The sequence below is a fragment of the Colletotrichum acutatum genome, assembly GCF_030867785.1.
Source record: "Colletotrichum acutatum strain CBS 112980 chromosome Unknown BDZ83scaffold_131, whole genome shotgun sequence".
NCBI classification, from domain to species: domain Eukaryota; kingdom Fungi; phylum Ascomycota; class Sordariomycetes; order Glomerellales; family Glomerellaceae; genus Colletotrichum; species Colletotrichum acutatum.
In genome coordinates this window covers 92,159-108,399 of record NW_026849125.1, presented here as the reverse complement: position 1 = coordinate 108,399, position 16,241 = coordinate 92,159, and the positions used below count along the sequence as shown (strand labels likewise).

At 51.3% G+C, this 16,241-nt stretch overlaps 5 protein-coding genes across 5 annotated transcripts; 4 read left to right on the top strand and 1 right to left on the bottom strand.

Annotated features, from left to right (window-relative positions):
• Positions 1-182: 182 nt before the first annotated feature.
• Positions 183-1,811, top strand: BDZ83DRAFT_796302 (ankyrin repeat-containing domain protein; the record flags this gene model as incomplete). The annotated part of the gene is made up of 2 exons (XM_060515863.1): positions 183-195; positions 270-1,811. The coding sequence occupies 2 exons, from the start codon at positions 183-185 to the stop codon at positions 1,598-1,600; spliced, it is 1,344 nt and encodes a 447-aa protein (XP_060359967.1). The 3' UTR covers positions 1,601-1,811.
• Positions 1,812-3,134: 1,323 nt separating this feature from the next.
• BDZ83DRAFT_709151 (glycoside hydrolase family 3 protein) lies at positions 3,135-5,768 on the top strand. The gene is made up of 2 exons (XM_060511566.1): positions 3,135-3,441; positions 3,506-5,768. Exons 1-2 carry the CDS (start codon positions 3,336-3,338, stop codon positions 5,758-5,760), a joined length of 2,361 nt encoding a protein of 786 aa, XP_060359966.1. The 5' UTR covers positions 3,135-3,335; the 3' UTR covers positions 5,761-5,768.
• A 5,343-nt stretch (positions 5,769-11,111) lies between these two features.
• On the bottom strand, positions 11,112-11,859 carry BDZ83DRAFT_588802 (VPS4-associated protein 1; the record flags this gene model as incomplete). Its single annotated transcript, XM_060506175.1, has 4 exons — positions 11,112-11,232; positions 11,291-11,359; positions 11,385-11,698; positions 11,749-11,859. 4 exons carry the CDS (start codon positions 11,857-11,859, stop codon positions 11,112-11,114), a joined length of 615 nt encoding a protein of 204 aa, XP_060359965.1.
• Positions 11,860-13,020: 1,161 nt separating this feature from the next.
• BDZ83DRAFT_588860 (uncharacterized protein) lies at positions 13,021-14,513 on the top strand (the record flags this gene model as incomplete). The annotated part of the gene is made up of 3 exons (XM_060506185.1): positions 13,021-13,105; positions 13,177-13,518; positions 13,576-14,513. 3 exons carry the CDS (start codon positions 13,021-13,023, stop codon positions 14,511-14,513), a joined length of 1,365 nt encoding a protein of 454 aa, XP_060359964.1.
• A 734-nt stretch (positions 14,514-15,247) lies between these two features.
• BDZ83DRAFT_756588 (uncharacterized protein) lies at positions 15,248-16,021 on the top strand (the record flags this gene model as incomplete). The annotated part of the gene is made up of 1 exon (XM_060514767.1): positions 15,248-16,021. The coding sequence occupies one exon, from the start codon at positions 15,248-15,250 to the stop codon at positions 16,019-16,021; it is 774 nt and encodes a 257-aa protein (XP_060359963.1).
• Positions 16,022-16,241: the final 220 nt, after the last annotated feature.

The window sequence follows — 16,241 nt, the reverse complement described above, 5'->3', positions numbered from 1 at the left end:
ATGCATTTCCGCTCCGGAGATGGTGGAATTCTCATTCTCACTCCTGTAAGCGTTGATTTCTTTCCTCACCACACTCGTTATCACGACGTTCGTCAATAAGTTGCGATATAATAGAAAGCATTGCTATAGAACGCTCGTCTTCATACTTGTTCCATGCTTGGCTTCTAGTGCTTGAGTTCAGAATGGCCCACTCGCGTAAGTCAGCCCCAACTGCGCAATTCTCACCGCGCCCACCGGCATCTTCGGAACGTAGCTGATGTTCAGACTAGATTTTCCCGCCACGGCCAACGAAAAGGTACCGGCACTCTTCGGATGTCCATGTGTATGGAGCCATGTGCCGCTCTACGGAGATGCGCAAGAAAAGCGCCGATACCACCACGCGCTGGCTAAGCCGAATGCCGCTGGCATTGCGCGACGTCTGCCCTCTGAGATTATCCTCTGCATCGTGGATGCACTGTTCGACTTGTACGCCAAGGAGGTTTCTCTAGGTTACGAAAAGTACTGGGAGTCATCTTGTCTACCATATGAGACCGACAAGATGTGCCCCTTCTGCATGCTCCCTCGTTTCGACGTTTGGCGAGACGTTGCAAACTTGGCAGCTTCATGCCGTGCACTCTACGAACTCATCACGCCTGTGCTTTATCGGAGGGACGCAGAACAGAATCATTCTTCAGCTCTGCTCATCTCAGCGAAAAGAGGTAACCTCCGGGCCCTGAAACTTGCGTTGGAAAACGGCGCAAATGCGGATGCAGACGATCACACAATGCCGCTGCAATGGACGAACGAATGCTTCCGGTATTGTGAGCATTGTGAGTACCAGGTTTGGTGGAGGGAGCCACGGAGACTCGACATGAGTGCATTGCACTGGGCTGCATTGTGCGGAAGAAAGGATGTCCTTGAAGTCTTGTTGAACCACAAAACCGGCGTGGGTCCCAACAAGAGGGCAGCAGTACAGCCGGGATTGGATGCAGGAAACTACGGCTCTCTGCCGTACGTGGAGGACTATTGCGACGAATACAATGCCAGCTTTCCCTGTCTGGCGCTGCAGACGACGATGGGCTACAACCCTGTGAGCTCTCACGGAGCCAACGCCTTATACTTCCTCCTAGGGACAGGTAGAATGCGAGCGCACGAAAAGACGGTGGATATGGCGAGGCTTCTTGTTCAGGCAGGCTCTTCGTTGATGACACACGAAGCTGCGGAGCTTCATGCTCTTCATCAAGCAGCTGCTTATGACAACGCAGAGCTGGTGAAATTCCTCCTTTGCGAAAACAAAGTCGATCCCAATATCACGGATGCTGCCGGAAACACGCCATTACACCATCACGTTGACTCAAGGTTCAGGGTCGAAGGAGGCGCGAAGGACACAAAGACATTGTCACTCCTTCTGAAGTACGGTGCGGATCCTAACTTGCGGAATGTTGATGGGTTATCGCCGCTAGACATTTGCCTCGTCACGACATTGCTGGGCGCTGACAGAATGAAACTATCCGTGTTACTTGCTCGGAGCGGAGGGACGCTACGGGATCGAGACTTGGGCCTTCATAGGTCAAGACTGACTGATGAGCAACGAGAAGAACTGAACACTGCATTTGAATAAGCTAGACATTCCGGTAGAACTGAGTGGGCCAGAAGCATTTGATGGTGTACGAAGATACATGCAGTATTTTGAGTCTTGCGTTTAATGATAAACTGTCTGACGTACCTGTGAACCTGAGTAGTTGGTTTTGGTCATCTATGAACGAAGCCCAACTTTAGCTCAAATTCCGTGCCAAACTCTCGATTGGATAATAAGTGGTTCCGATTTCCCCTGAACTCTAGCGACAATTAAAGATGAAAAGATATTCGTTGTCCTTGAGGATTCCTACATGAAGTACTGCTCGACAAGTAACAGCAAATGTTGTTGGATCGTCCGTCTTATCAGAGTTCAGATGGCAGAACTCAAGGGCCGGCCGCGAAAGACGGACCGAGTGGAGCTACCTACTCCGTCCATCTACCTCCGTTTGCCCCCACAGTTGTCGTCTACATGAAAGAATTCATTCGGGCGTTCCAACGGAATCCAGGACACTTCCAGGTATCGTGATTTAAATCAAGAACACTTCAATGTTGTCAAGTAATCGCCTTATGTCCAACTACATGAGTGGGTCATAGCAAAGTCCGAGACTCAAGGCTTGCTTTCCTAAGCCCTTGGGCTCGAAAGAATCAGCGAGGATCCTAGCAAAGCCTACAAGCTTGACAGCAACAGTTATATTGGAGTGGGCAGACATCGCTTAGCGCCAATCCTTACTTTGAGTGTTGTCGGGAAGAAACAAGCTTCCTGTTCAAGTGAAGAGATGAGACCACGAAATACCAGCCCCGGTTTGACCAACTTTGGGTCACATTGGATCATCGGTAGACGCCGACACGTGGAAACCCCACCCCCAAGTGCCGGTTCGGCGTTCGCCCACAATCCAGCAAACCTGGGAAGTTCAGACTCGAGCCCACATATTCCGTTTTGACAGCAGAAACCTCCAATGGCATTGGTTTCTTGGCTCCGTCTTGTTTCCATCGCCCAGGCTCTTCATCGGATCTACATATCGGTGTCGGCATTGGGCTGACCCACGTCACAAACGTGAATTGCCGCCCCTTTTCTCGGCGCGGAGTTCAAGCCTTTCGCAAGCCGCAATGCGTGGTTTTCTTTTCATCGAGTCTTCGGCGTTTCTGTTTGGTTGGATGACAAGCGGATGCTGGACATCTGAGGACGCGTCTCCCGGAGACTAGAATGGATCTTTGAGGGAACGGTGATGGGCTGCTGCTGTCCATGCCATTCGTTCTTCGGGTCACTCATACCTGTCTTGCCCGATGTTCGCAGTCTACTCATCTTTCTCACACGACGGAACAAGCGCATAATTTCCGACCTGGGCGGCATACAAGCTCGCAGCCTCGGATTTTGTAGCCGCGCCGGCATGCCACGGACATGCTCACTGAACCCCCGGCGTCTGAATCCGGCCACGAACCAGGCTGTGGACATGGCTCGTCGTAAGCTTTGCACCACTTTTTGCCGATTTCCCAATGTCTTATGACTTCTTGGGCCGGAGAAACACCGATATATGACGAGAGTCAACGTGGCGGTTGTTATAAGAGCTGAGTTTTGGCAGCTGTTGTCTATACAAACTACAGAGCTGAGCTCGGATTCTGAATAGGTTATAGCTACTGACCCGTTGGTGGTGATCGCCTAGTCCATTCTCTTGCTTTGTCTCTGAGACACTCGTTTGGTAAAATCAAGGACGTGCATCTTCAACTCGCCAGAGTCACTCTTTCTTTTCTTCTTCGGTGGGACAGCACCTTTTCCAAAGATGTACCGCCCATCGACCGCTTTAGCTATACTCACTTTCGTGACTGGCACCTTGGCCGAAGACGCGTCGGCCAACTACACAGAGCAGCTTCTGAGCTCAGGCACAAGTATGTCTCTTTCATAGACTTTGCTTTCTCGATGACGAGCAAACGCTTACTAACATATTAACAGTCAAGCTCGGAGACTGGCAAGATGCCTATGACAAGGCATCAGCGCTTGTATCCTCGCTCACAACCGAGGAGAAGATCTCCATTGTTGCCGGTGGTGATGGAGGCAACTGGACCGCATTGCACAACCTTGACTCCGCTACCAACCCTCTCACCTACTTCTACGTCACGACATGGCCCGCTGGTTTGGCGATGGCTATGACATGGGATACAGCAGCTGCAGAGGGACAGGGACATGGCGTTGGCCAGGAGTTTAAGGGCAAGGGTATCAATATGGCGTACGGACCTACACTGGAGCCTCTTGGACGCTCAGCTTGGGGCGGTCGTTCCGGTGAGACATACGGCGTGGATAGCTATCAGGCCGGCATTATGGCTGGTGCAGTCGTGAAGGGAATGTCGTCTGCTGGTGTAACGGCCAGTGCCAAGCACTTTATCCTCAACGAGCAAGAGACCAATCGTATGAGCACTGGCTCTGGTGGCGGCGGAATAGGAGGAGGCGGATCTCCTCCTGGTGGATCGACCAACTCGACTTTGACGGCTCGCCAGGCATCATCAACAAATACTACAACGAATGGCACGACTTCCTCCGACGGCTCTGGTTCTTACACCGTCACCATCGGTGACAAGGCGTTCCATGAGACCTACCTATGGCCCTTCTACGACACCGTGTACAATGGCATGGGTGGCGCCATGTGTGCCATGAACAAGGTTAACGGAACATACTCATGTGAGAGCCAGGATCTCCTCGCCAAGTACCTCAAGGTCGAGCTCGGGTTTCCTGGCATAGTCTCTGCCGATGTCAGCGCTCAGAAGACGGGCATCAACGCCGCAAACGCAGGCATGGATCTCGCCTCGAGCAGTTACTGGTCAAATGAGACGCTGGGCGTGGGACTCACCAACGGCAGCTTCACCTCTGAAAGACTCGACGACATGGCGATCCGTAACATGATGGGTTACTTCCACTTGGGGCAAGATGACGGGTATCCTAGCCTGGCAGGCGTAACGGGCCGTATTGACAACCGCGGCAATCATAGCGCCATGGCAAGACAATTTGCTGCTGAGTCTATCGCCTTGCTCAAGAACACCAACGGCGCGCTACCGCTGGTCAACAAGACGAGCATCAGTATCTTCGGATCCCATGCTGGCCCCCGATACGTGGGTGCAAACACCGCTCTTGGCGTTTATGATGGCGAGCCTTCGACAATGCAAGGCCACATGGCTGTGGTGGGAGGATCCGCCATGGGTTCGCTGGCATATTTGTCCACGCCTCTTCAGCTATTCAACGAGCGTGCCGCCAAGGATGGCTTCATGCTTCGATGGTGGCTGAATGACACCTCCGAGACGTCTTTCAGCGGCATGCAGGGATCCGGCACCGAGCTCACCGAGTCCACCACTGGTGTAGCCGAGGACTCGGATGCTTGCATTGTCTTCCTCAATGCCTGGGGCGGTGAGGGTGCCGACCGCACGGAGTTGACCAATGCTGACCAAGACACGCTCGTGAACACCGTTGCTGATGTCTGTAACAACACTATTGTGGTGATCAACACTGTTGGTCCCCGCTTAGTTGATGCCTGGGTTGAACACAAGAACGTCACCGGTGTGCTATACGCTGGAGCGCTAGGTCAAGAATCCGGGAACGCAATTGATGATGTTCTCTTCGGTGTAGTCAACCCTTCTGGTAGACTCGTCCACACCATTGCTAAAAACGAGAGCGACTACAACCCAGACACAATCATTAGTGAGACGGAGCTGGACCTGGATTATTCGGATGGCAACTATATTGACTACAAGTATTTTGACCAATACAACATCACGCCTCGGTACGAATACGGATACGGCTTGTCTTACACCACTTTCGAATACTCTTCCGATGTCAAGGCTGAAGCCTCCTCCAATCTTACTAGTGGATTCGCGACGGGAGACAAGGCAGTCGGTGGTCGTGAGGACCTCTGGAACATTGTTGTAACTGTCTCTACAAGCATCACAAACACTGGTTCTCTCCAAGGCGCCGAAGTAGCTCAGATGTACATCTCCTTCCCTGAAGCAGCCGGGGAACCAGTCAAGCAATTGCGTGGGTTCCAGAAGGTTATGATCCATCCTGGAGAGAAAGTTGACGTGTCTTTCCCTCTGAGGCGGAGAGATCTGAGTGTTTGGGATGTTGTCGGACAAGAGTGGAAGCTTGAAAGCGGAGAGTACACGATTTACGTTGGCTCTAGCAGCAGGAACTTCAAAGCTCAGGCTACCTTGAGAGTTGAATAAATAGGTGGATTTGATTTCTTCATGTATTTCTAATGCAAATATCTATCTCTTCAACGTATTCACGATGGCAGTGTTCAAGGCTCGATGTCAGTAAATCTGGTTAGCTGCTGTGGGTATCCATCTCTTCGGTCTCTAGCCCCCTGGTGTAATTCCAAATTTTGACGAGGACTGTATTTTTGACCTCTCTTAATACGTATCTAGCTGACCTAGCTGCTCATTTTGATGCAGTCTCGCAGCATACTTGTGTCTCCACTTGGCACCAAAGCTTCAGCCGTTGATGCTGTCACCGACTGGACCTACCGACTGTCTGGTTGCTATTGACCAAGCTGTCTACTTGGAATACTATTGAACTCAACATGTGATACGTGGTAGCAAGCTTTGACCTCTAGAACTAGAGAGCCGTTCGGGTTGTTCAATATCAAGTTACAGCACGCAGGCTGCAGCAGTTCAGGAAGATAAAGCCTCTAAGTATACCTCAGGGCTAAAATTACAGCATCAAGTTCCATTAATGAAATATACAGTTCTACCCTCGGTTATATAGGCTATAGCCCTAATTCCATGAGCCTATAATATGTTTCCTTGATATCGCATCCTCAAATCAGAGATATCATGTTGTCCTTCAGCGCGAAACGATCTCTCAACTCAAGAGATCGACTATATTGGGGCTTCAAAAACGCTCGTTAAGAAGGATTTCGCATCCCGTCTACAAGTCGCTACTGCGTTAAGAAAAGAAAAGACGAATGCTTGCCATATCTCAAACTCGTCACTCGGAAATCCCTGAGCTGGATTTGCAACGGCTATATTTTTCATCATACGTGGCTAAGGTAACGTGCTCATATCATCTACACACATCACTGTGACGAAGCGCGCGACTTCAGGAAAACTGATAACAACCTCTCGAAACGATGGGTAAACATGGATGTCGACCGATGGCCATAGATACAAGGTGTGACAAGCTGAACTTGATTGGCTTGCGTCGTCATTTCCACAGGTTGACGCCTCATCACCATTGTGTCACGATCACATCAACTGAGCGAGCCCTGAGCTGTAACAAATAAGCTGTCAGCATCCATGATACCTGTGCCTCTACAAAAAAGCCCACATACAGACAACGAAGGTCTTGTGATCGACATCACACAAACATCGCTACTTGCTCAAGCAATTTGTGGCTGACTGACAAGCCGGGCGATGGATAGAGTTCTCACGTAAGATATCCCCTCCGTCGACCACGCAATCTTGGTTCTCCTCCTGTGAGGTACATGGTAGGCTATGCACCCCAAAAGAAAGACATAATCGCCATTGTTTCATGCCCAGTCACAAGCGCTTCGATATGCCATGCCGCGTAATGATTACATTCTTATCATGAAACAACCGAAATCTCATGTCAGCAAAGTCACGGCGAGGAAGAGCTATCACAATCCCACTGCCGTCTTGGCTTGTAGAATATGTGACGACAGATCGAAGGAGGGGTAGTAGATGTGCATGCCTACTATCCTCCTCTGCTAGACCCGGCGCCATCGTTCTGACAAGCTGACAAGATGTGGAAACCACGATCGACGAAACCGCATCGGAGCCCTGTCACCCGCCGTGATTCACCCACAGCCCTAACCCACACCAATGCCGGCCTCTGATCCCCGGTATCGAGCGCAGCTCAATTTTTCCCCTTTGTCTATATGTAGTGTAAGATTTACCCTGGCTCGAACTGTGAGATACTTGGATGGCTTCCGAGGTGCCAAGTCCGAGGCATCCAATGAGTTACAGTGGCTTGTAAGCAGAGATGCTCGCTAAAGCAGGCGTCTGGATCCCAGCAGTTTTGGACGGCAACAAGCAGAAGTGGCGTATTTGTTCGAGAGGTTGCCTCTTGAATACCGTGAGATCAAATTAAGCCATCGGCGTGTTTTGTGTTCTTCAGGAAGACCTCCGCTTCAGGGGCTGTTATGCTCAAGTTTACAAGAGTTAACGATGATGTTGAGTCCAAGGAGGTAAAGAATCCAGCTTACCATAAGTCATTTGGCGTTGAAGGGAAGTAAAAGATCTGATAATTATGACGTTCTGACCATTCATATATCGAGGATTCTAAGTATCACAGGCCTAATGACAACAACGAGCTCGGATGAAGATATCAGATCTCCCAGCCCCCTGGCAAACAGCTGTGAGCATGTACCTCCAGCGATTCAACCCAGCACCCAAGATCTCTCTCACAGTTAAAACGGGTCAGCCTGTAAATCCGAAATTCCGGCAGGCAGAATGATCAGCACACACTCCCGCATAAGAGTGACCGCTAGAGTTCACTCGTACCTCCTCTGCCTCTCGCCCTCTCGTTTCTCTTCCGCCCCCTGTCTTCCTCACAATCACTCATCATGATGCTGCATGGCACTTACACCCCTCCGTGCCATGCGCCATGCACTCTACCTCGACACCGAGGCGCGAGCTTCTCAGATGTAGACACACCTATGGCGTGAAGGATCGTGTTTGGCTCACCCCTCCCTCACCCGAATGCAATCTTTGTTGATACCATGTAAGAGCTATAATCTGTTGCGCAACTTTTATCTCAGCTGGGTACGGGAAGTGGACGGGATGGCATAGAGCTTAGAAGGGAAAGAGTGTGAGCCTCACACCAACTCTAGTTCACCCTCCTGCAACGGGCAATACTCCTCCTGTAAGTCTGCATCGCCCAGGGGTGTTGTGTGAAGGTTTCGTATGTAGAGTTTGATGTCACAGGAGAGCCCACCTCTATGCTGGAGAAGCCACCGGTGATCGACTTGCCAAAGTTTTGTCAAACTTGGCAGGCGTTGAGGGTGTTAGTTGGGCCCAGGAACTACCTAGGATTTTTCGAGCTCTCATCCAACCACGGTCTAGGATTCTTCGGTGATAGAGCTAAAAAGGCAACAAAAGCCACACGAGGCTTCCGCCAAACCATGGCCATGCCACCATGTCCAGACCACCACACAGGCGTAAGGCTGGCACTATCCAAGGTAGTTTGCCTGACTAGTCCATGTACCAGCATCAAGTGCCGCCCGCAACCCCGGTGGCTAAGCTCGGCTGGCTGTGTCCGACAAAGGCTCGGGCTGACAAGGGCTCCCAAAGTCCCATCAAGCCTTTGCTGATCATTAACCCAGGACAGATTATGAATTGTTGACCAATTGAGTAGCGATTCTGAGTCATAAGAGACCAAAGGCTTGAAGCTTTCGCGCGGGGCATGAAGCAGTTCTGAAATGATATTGATTACTCCAGAGCCACTGAATTTGCCTATCTGGGTTGCCTCGAGTAAGGATCAAACAGTTCAGTACCAAATGAGCGCCGAATAGAGGCACAGCACCGGCCCTGTCATGTAGCTGTGTATCTCATGCAGCCTGGCCTGTTTGCTACCCTGTAGTCAGGACCTGGACCTGGGGGTTCAAACCAGAAGGCTTTCTGCGACCATGCAGTTGGCATACTTATGGTGCCTACATGCACCTTGCAGAATCCCGCCTCTATCTTCGTCTGCAGCGTTGACGGTATGAGCCCACGTCCCTTGCCCCTTGTCCTTGCCCCTTGCCGATGTCAGCGTGCTTATGCATGTCTGTGGCGGCCGCCCGAGGCAGAAAGCCCTAGACGACGTTGGTTTGAGCGGCTTTGGGCCCTCTCCGTTTCGTATTCCCCGAATAAGCAAATTGCCCTGATCCTGTATATGCTCACTCGCGGCACTTACCGTTGTCATGGTTTTGCAAATCGCAGGGATACATTTCTCCATGCCCCGAGGATTTACGGAGAGATGACTGAAACCTCATAAGCAGGTTGTCGGTTGGGAAGTGCCGGTAATATGGGGGACTGGCGTTGTGTAAGCCACGCCCAGCTAGAGAGTCAGAATTGGCCTCGTAGGAGCCTCATCACACCCTTCAATGTTCATAAACTGTTAATTCGCCTGTCGAACATGAGCTAAGCTACGGCTTCTCGAATCATGAAGAAGTAAATTGAAGAGGGATTTAGCAGACGTATTAACGCGCTAGTTGCGATATGCACCAAGCGTTCGGGAGAGACTTCTAAAACAGGAACTCTTCGCAGCAGTGCTCACCAAGGCGTGTCGATTGATCGCCATCCGATTGTCATCGGGTAGCACGCGGATCCAGCAGTCCGTGTCAGCCCTAATCTTCTCTTGGACGAAGACGCATGCCGCCTACCTCACCGCATGGTGTCGTGGGTGTTTCTTTGGCCTTGTGGACCACGATGAACGTCTCGGCAGCACACAATCCCAGTCTCCCAGTAGTGTCTCGGGAAGATGCCACCATCAACACCATTTCCTGCAGGTTGGGGCGGCCTGTGCCATCCTCGTTTGCTGCTTCATGGAACTCCAGCTGTCTACTTCACGCCACTCAAGTGCCTTGTCAGGCCTAGTGCTGACATGCGTCATGGCTTACGGTGCCAGGCAAACTTTGCGTGTGTCCCCTCTCCTCGGGCCTCGAACGAATCAGGGCGTATAGAAATTCGCAGTATGCACTGGATTGAGATGGCCAAGAGGAAATCAGTGGAGGATATATGATCAATTTGTGCTGTTGGCAACATAGAGGGTTCCATCGCCGTGGGGCAGCATCTTCGGCCTTTAGTCGTCCGCGTGATCCTATCGCCGGCTTCTTTCGTCCACCCGACAGCAAGGGCCCAAACAACATGAATCTACCCAATTGACCCCAGCTGTGCATCCTTCGAGTATCGAGGTTAGCGGGGTAAACTGAATCATCGTAGGTTCTCTCCCTCGGAAGTCCCTAGTCCTTCGGCAAACACCCGCTATGATCCTCCGCGCCAGATCGAAGCCCTGGATCTCTCGAGTAATCCTTGGCCTGGCCAGTGAGAAGTTGCTAGGTCTCATAGTCACACGCCCATGATCGCCTCCAAGGATACTGACGGAGGTGTCCTCCACGGCAGCTTGTGGTTCCCCAGCAACTCGCCAGCCCACCAAGGCCACTGCGGTCGTCTTACCTGCATATAGGTAAACCACAGTCGCAACCTAAGAGACGTAAATGGACCAATGACGAGCTGTTCCTTGGACAATGATGTCTTGTTTCCCAGTGGAATGCAACCTCGAAGCGTTGTCCGCACAAGAAAGGATGACAGCCGGCGCCGACTCCAGATAGAGAGAGCTAATGCAGCAGGACTGATTGGGACAGGAATTGCTTTAGAATCCCTGTCCTAGTCATGATTAACATCTTGACTTGGGGGTATATACAGACAGGTAGGTATATGAGGACAGGTTGGTCCGAGTGGTGGCATGGAGAATCATGTGCTCCGAGTGGACTGACAGTCACGAAATGGCTGCGGAACCGGCGATTGTGCTCATACTGCGGTCCCGTCTTTCGGGCTTCGGTAGTGAATATCTCTCAACTACCCGGCATGCCTTTCGGAACTGATGGGAATAGGTTTGGTTGCTGAAGACGTTCCCGGTTTCTCTTTGCGATCTCCATTTGTCGCTTCTTTTCAATTCGGGCTCCGAAAAAATTCCTAAGCCGTGTTAGATGAAGCCAACTTTGTACATATAGTACGCCAAAAGAGCTCATACTTTTGAAGTGCGAACACGCGTGGCTCCTCTTCTGCGGCCAGAGATGGCGTTTCCGTGCCGTCCTTGAAGCTTGTTAGCCGGTGTTCCAAGAAACCAGTTATCCGATGGATTCAAGAAGCAACAAGCGGGTATCAAAGAGCTTGCCTTTGAGCTGTCTTCCTTCTCGTCCTCTGTCTTTTTGTCGTCTTTGTCTTTCTCTTTCTCTTTCTCCTTATCTTTGTCGTTCTCCTTTTCCTTCTCTTCTTTTTCCTTCTTCTTCTTCTTTTGTTTGTCTTCGTACTCCTTCTTCACACGCGCAACCTCGTCCTCGAGAGCCTTCTTCTTCTTCGCTTCGACGGCCTCTTTATCGATGATAGGGGAACAGAAGTTCTTGTCTTTCAAATGACTTGGGCAAACGTAGAAAAAGTCCTGAAGCTCGAGTTAGCTGCGCATGGTAGGAAAGAGATTATGGGTTTAACCTTATTCTCGGGGGCGACCAGGACGCTACTTGTGGCACGATAGCAGACATCACAGCCCTTGGCCGCCGTTTCCGCGACCTTGCGGTGGGTGTAAATGTTGGAGAATGACATGATGCCGCTAAAGAGTTTATGATCCTCTTGAGAGGGCCAGCGTGACGTTGTGTGTTCGGTGGTCGAAGCCTACCCCAAAGGCGGAACTGGCGTTGGCAAGACTTGAGGTTGAAGGACTAAAGCCCGTGATGTTGCCTGACCTCCGAGGAAAGGAAGCTGTGGGGCACCCAGCAGTAAATTACCTAATGTGCTGTTCAGCTAGCAGATGAGTGGAAACCGCGGGGTCAAGATGCGCGCCAAATCAGTGCCATTGCATTTGGGGCCTTGGGCGCATCCTCCACTGTGACGTCGCATCTTTCAGGGGCAGCCAGGGGAATTCAAGTCCCCCAAGGATGGTCCAAGCTCCTTTAGCTCGCGATAAGGAGAAAGATAAGACAAGGCTGACCTCGCACCTGTAATTTTTCCCTCCACGCGACTTGACTTCTGATAATCAAATACCTATGTTATTTTGAATGAGCTCCTCTACGCAGTATGAGCAACTCGCTTTTTTCGGGGCTTGTTTGGAATATGCCTCAAACCTATAGCCAGCTGGCGAAGTAAGGATACTGGAAAGAACAGTAATGATGTAGGGTTCTGGGGCAACCACTGGTTGTGGTAATTTGGAGCCGGTTCTGGATTGGTCGGAAGCGTGGAATTGGCAATGAGAAACGACCACCCTACATTGAAATTTGTAGATGTCGGAGAAACATTGGGAAGACCAAACACATGTCAAACTAGTAGAGTACCTCGGTTCACGGGGCTCGAGGTGATTGACAATTATGGCCATGAATGCCGAGTATTGTCATCGCTTTGTCTTCTTGGAACCTTGAAGACTTGAATGAATCAGTGGCCCCTCACAAAAAAGGGGCGCTGCCCGTCCGAGTGTTCACCGTACAAATCTGCTGTACGCCTGTAACCACTGCATTATGTAAGTCCGTGCCGCAGTGCACCAGGAACAGCCGCTTCAGCGACCAGCGGCCAGCTTCAACACGTCACATCCCATAATTTTTATCGGCGTCGCGTCGAGAGAGAAAAAAACAATCCGGAAATTTCACTACATTCAAAGGGACGCTTTCCTCTACCGAGACTTTTCGAATCAGCCGCCATCTCGTTGATTTTATCGAGCCCATCATCAAGGAGACATCGAAATTCCGGGGGCACTAAGTAAATATTTCACAAAAAATGGTTGCCGGCCTTGACAGCCAGCGGCTGGAAGCCGTCTTCCAGTCGCGACCAGACATTTTGCAGGGCATTCAAAAGGCAGCCAGTACGACCATCTGTTTCAATTGCGCAATTTTCTTCTCTTGAATTCTCAAATGCTAACCCTCGACTATTCAGACACCCCCGATCGAGTCGCATTGTTCAACAACATCGCGAGTTTCGTTCACGAGCAGATCAACGGACCCGAACCGGCATCAAAACGCAGACGGATAGAAGAAGGCCCCACGAACGGTTTCAAGGCGTCCAACACAAACCGGGTGGCTGCAAAGCCTGCACCGACAACCATAGGAACCGGAAACGCTGCCGATGAAGAGGTTCTCCTTGTGATTAAGGAGATTTCCGTCTCCGTGCCCCAGCGCAAGAAGTACGAGCTCTGCTTCACGGCGAACTTCTTCTACGCGCGGTTACCGAATACCACTGCACCCGTCGAGGGCATCATCTACGCCTGGGATGACATTGGTGCGTCTCCAATCAGACAGGAACCTAACATCCCAGCCAAGCTAACTTGCGCTTCAGAATACCTCTTCTACCTCCCCGTACCCGAGAAGACCCAGGTGCAGCATAACTACGTCCTGTTTCCCCGTGGAACATGTCTCCCGACGAAATCCTCACCCGAGAAGGAAGCTCTGGTATTCACAGTGCCTGCCACAGCCCCCAAGGCCGGCACTATCGATGGCCCAAAAGCGAACGCTGCATCAGCAGTCTCCGACACCTACCGCGGCCTCTTTGATTGGGCGTTGACGACACACCTCAGCTCCGCTGGCAATCCTGCCGAAATCGTCGCAGCCGACCCCAACATCTTCCACAGTCTCGTCCGCCAGCCGCACAGACCGAACGAGAAGGCGGTGCACGTCAAGGCCTTCCGCGGCTCCAAAGATGGATACCTTTTCTTCCTTCCCAATGGCATTCTCTACGGCTTCAAAAAGCCTCTAGTATTTCTGCCCATCGACCGCGTTGTGGCCATGAGCTACACAAGCGTTCTGCAGCGCACATTCAACATCGTGGTGGAGGTGTTTACCGAGGGTGACGCCACCGAGGAGATTGAATTCGGCATGTTGGACCAGGAAGACTACGGTGGTATCGACGAGTCCTATGTCAAGCGCCACGGACTACAGGACCGCAGTATGGCCGAACAGAGGAAGGCGAAGATGGAGCTGACTGAGAACCTCAAGAAGAAGGGCGCCGGTGCCGACGCTGGTGCTAATGGAGACGCGGATGCAAACGGCATGACGGAGCTTGAAAAAGCCCACCTTGAGGCTGAGCAGGCGCTCCAGGAGGATGAAGATGAAGACGAAGAGGACTACGACCCTGGCAGCGAGGGAGAGAGCGAGGGCTCTGGGTCGAGCGACGATGATGACGACGACGATGATGACGATGAAGATGATGATGCTGGGGAAGATGGCGAAGATGGCGACGAGGAGATGGGTGAAGGTGAAGGCGACGAAGAGAAGTGAGATGGCAGGAGCCATGTGCTTCCAAGGTGGAGCTTGGCCGGAGACACTCGCTGTTAGAGGATCTTGCCGTTGCGGCTCATGTTCATGAAAGAGATGTACGATACAGATGTCGGTCATTGAATCGACTCCAGAGCATAGGCGTCTTCATGCTGGATACCCAAGGGCTCAAGGTGAATCCACATTCAACAATACATAAGCAGTGGAATCCACATCCGTCTCTCAATCGCTGCACTTTCACTGGATTGCCAATTACAGACACGAGGAAGAGAAGCCGTATTCTCCAATTTCTTAAGAAGAAACAGAAGCTCTGCAGGTCCCGACTCAGCACATACGGAACGCTAAACCATCCCATGTCTACTGAACTGACAGCCCTACCAATAGACATCCAGAACGGTCGATTTGAGCCGAATACCACCCGGTTACCTCTCACCCGATATCGCGAAAGATGTGCATACGGCAAGATCCGAAGAGTGTAGACGCAGGCACTGAACCTTACCTGACCGTGTCTTACGAATGCGCATGGTGCAGGGGAAATCCGAGAAAGCTCGCATTCAGGCACGGAATACCTCTGCTGAGAGAAGTCGGATCAATGTTGGCTTTATCTAGACCATGTAAATAGTAACGTTGAGTTCAGAGAGATATAAAGCAAGTACTCGGTGCTTGACTGCTTGTCCATGTACGCTCTGCCTTCTCATTCTCTGCACATATTTGATAATACTTGACCAGTTCTCATCATGAAGCGTACGGTTCTTCACCTGGTTTTCTTCCTGTCTACCGCAGCAGCCATCGCCATTCCCACCCAAACAGCCGTGGCTACAGCTTCCGTCCAGACGCCCACCTCATTTAACATCACCAACATTCCGCCGCCTACAGGGGGCGATCAAGACCATGACCAAGATACTGGGAAAGGCAAGCTCACGCCCTGGGAACAATGGTCCTGTTCTATGAAACACCATCACAAAACAAAGTCAGCACATCATAAGATGAAGCATCCCACACATCAGGGGGGAAAAGACACAAAGGGCTATCAGGCGCCAGGTTGGCAGCGCTGCAAGAAACATCTCACCAAGCATCTGCCGCCTAAGAAGATGCAGTGGGTCAGAAGCGTCGCAGAGGCAAATGGGACACGCGCATCCTCAGCGGGAGGTCATGAGGGGCGAAAGGGACATGAGGGTCACAAGGGTCACAAGGGTCACAAGGATCATGGAGAGTGCTTCAAGAAGTGCGTCGGGTTCAAGATGCCATTCATCTCGAAGCTGATACCCGAGGGTATTATGGAGCCTGTCTGCGAGGGTATCTGTGGATGCAAGGGTTCCGAGCAATGTAAGGGTAAAGAATCGGGAGGCGAGGAGAAGCCGAAGGAGGAAAACCCTCCGGTTCCGTACCAGGGCATGAGCGAGATGCATGAATGGAAGGAATGGATTGCAAAGAAGGAGATAGAGCCGGCCAAGGATGAAGGAAATGTTCAGCCCAGATCCGTGGGAGATGGCTCTACGGCACACGTATGAAGCCCATCAAGTACACAAAGGGCTTCTTGGCCTTGCTTCAAGACTGCAACGCTTGAAGCTGTGCTCATGACCCGAAGGTAAGGTTCAAGACAGGAAATTCAGAACCACGCTCTCATGCAAATACACGAGAATGTTATAGAATACTAGTTATCATAAACTTGAGACAAGACATCTATAATGAAAGCTTCGGGTGCTGGCACTTTAGTGATTTGATATCTGG

Excerpts from the sequence above, each read along its gene's own strand:
- BDZ83DRAFT_709151 (XM_060511566.1), top strand. The coding sequence starts at position 3,336 with ATGTACCGCCCATCGACCGCTTTAGCTATACTCACTTTCGTGACTGGC. Across the intron at positions 3,442-3,505 it reads GCTTCTGAGCTCAGGCACAA|TCAAGCTCGGAGACTGGCAA; the intron begins GTATGTCTCTTT and ends ACATATTAACAG.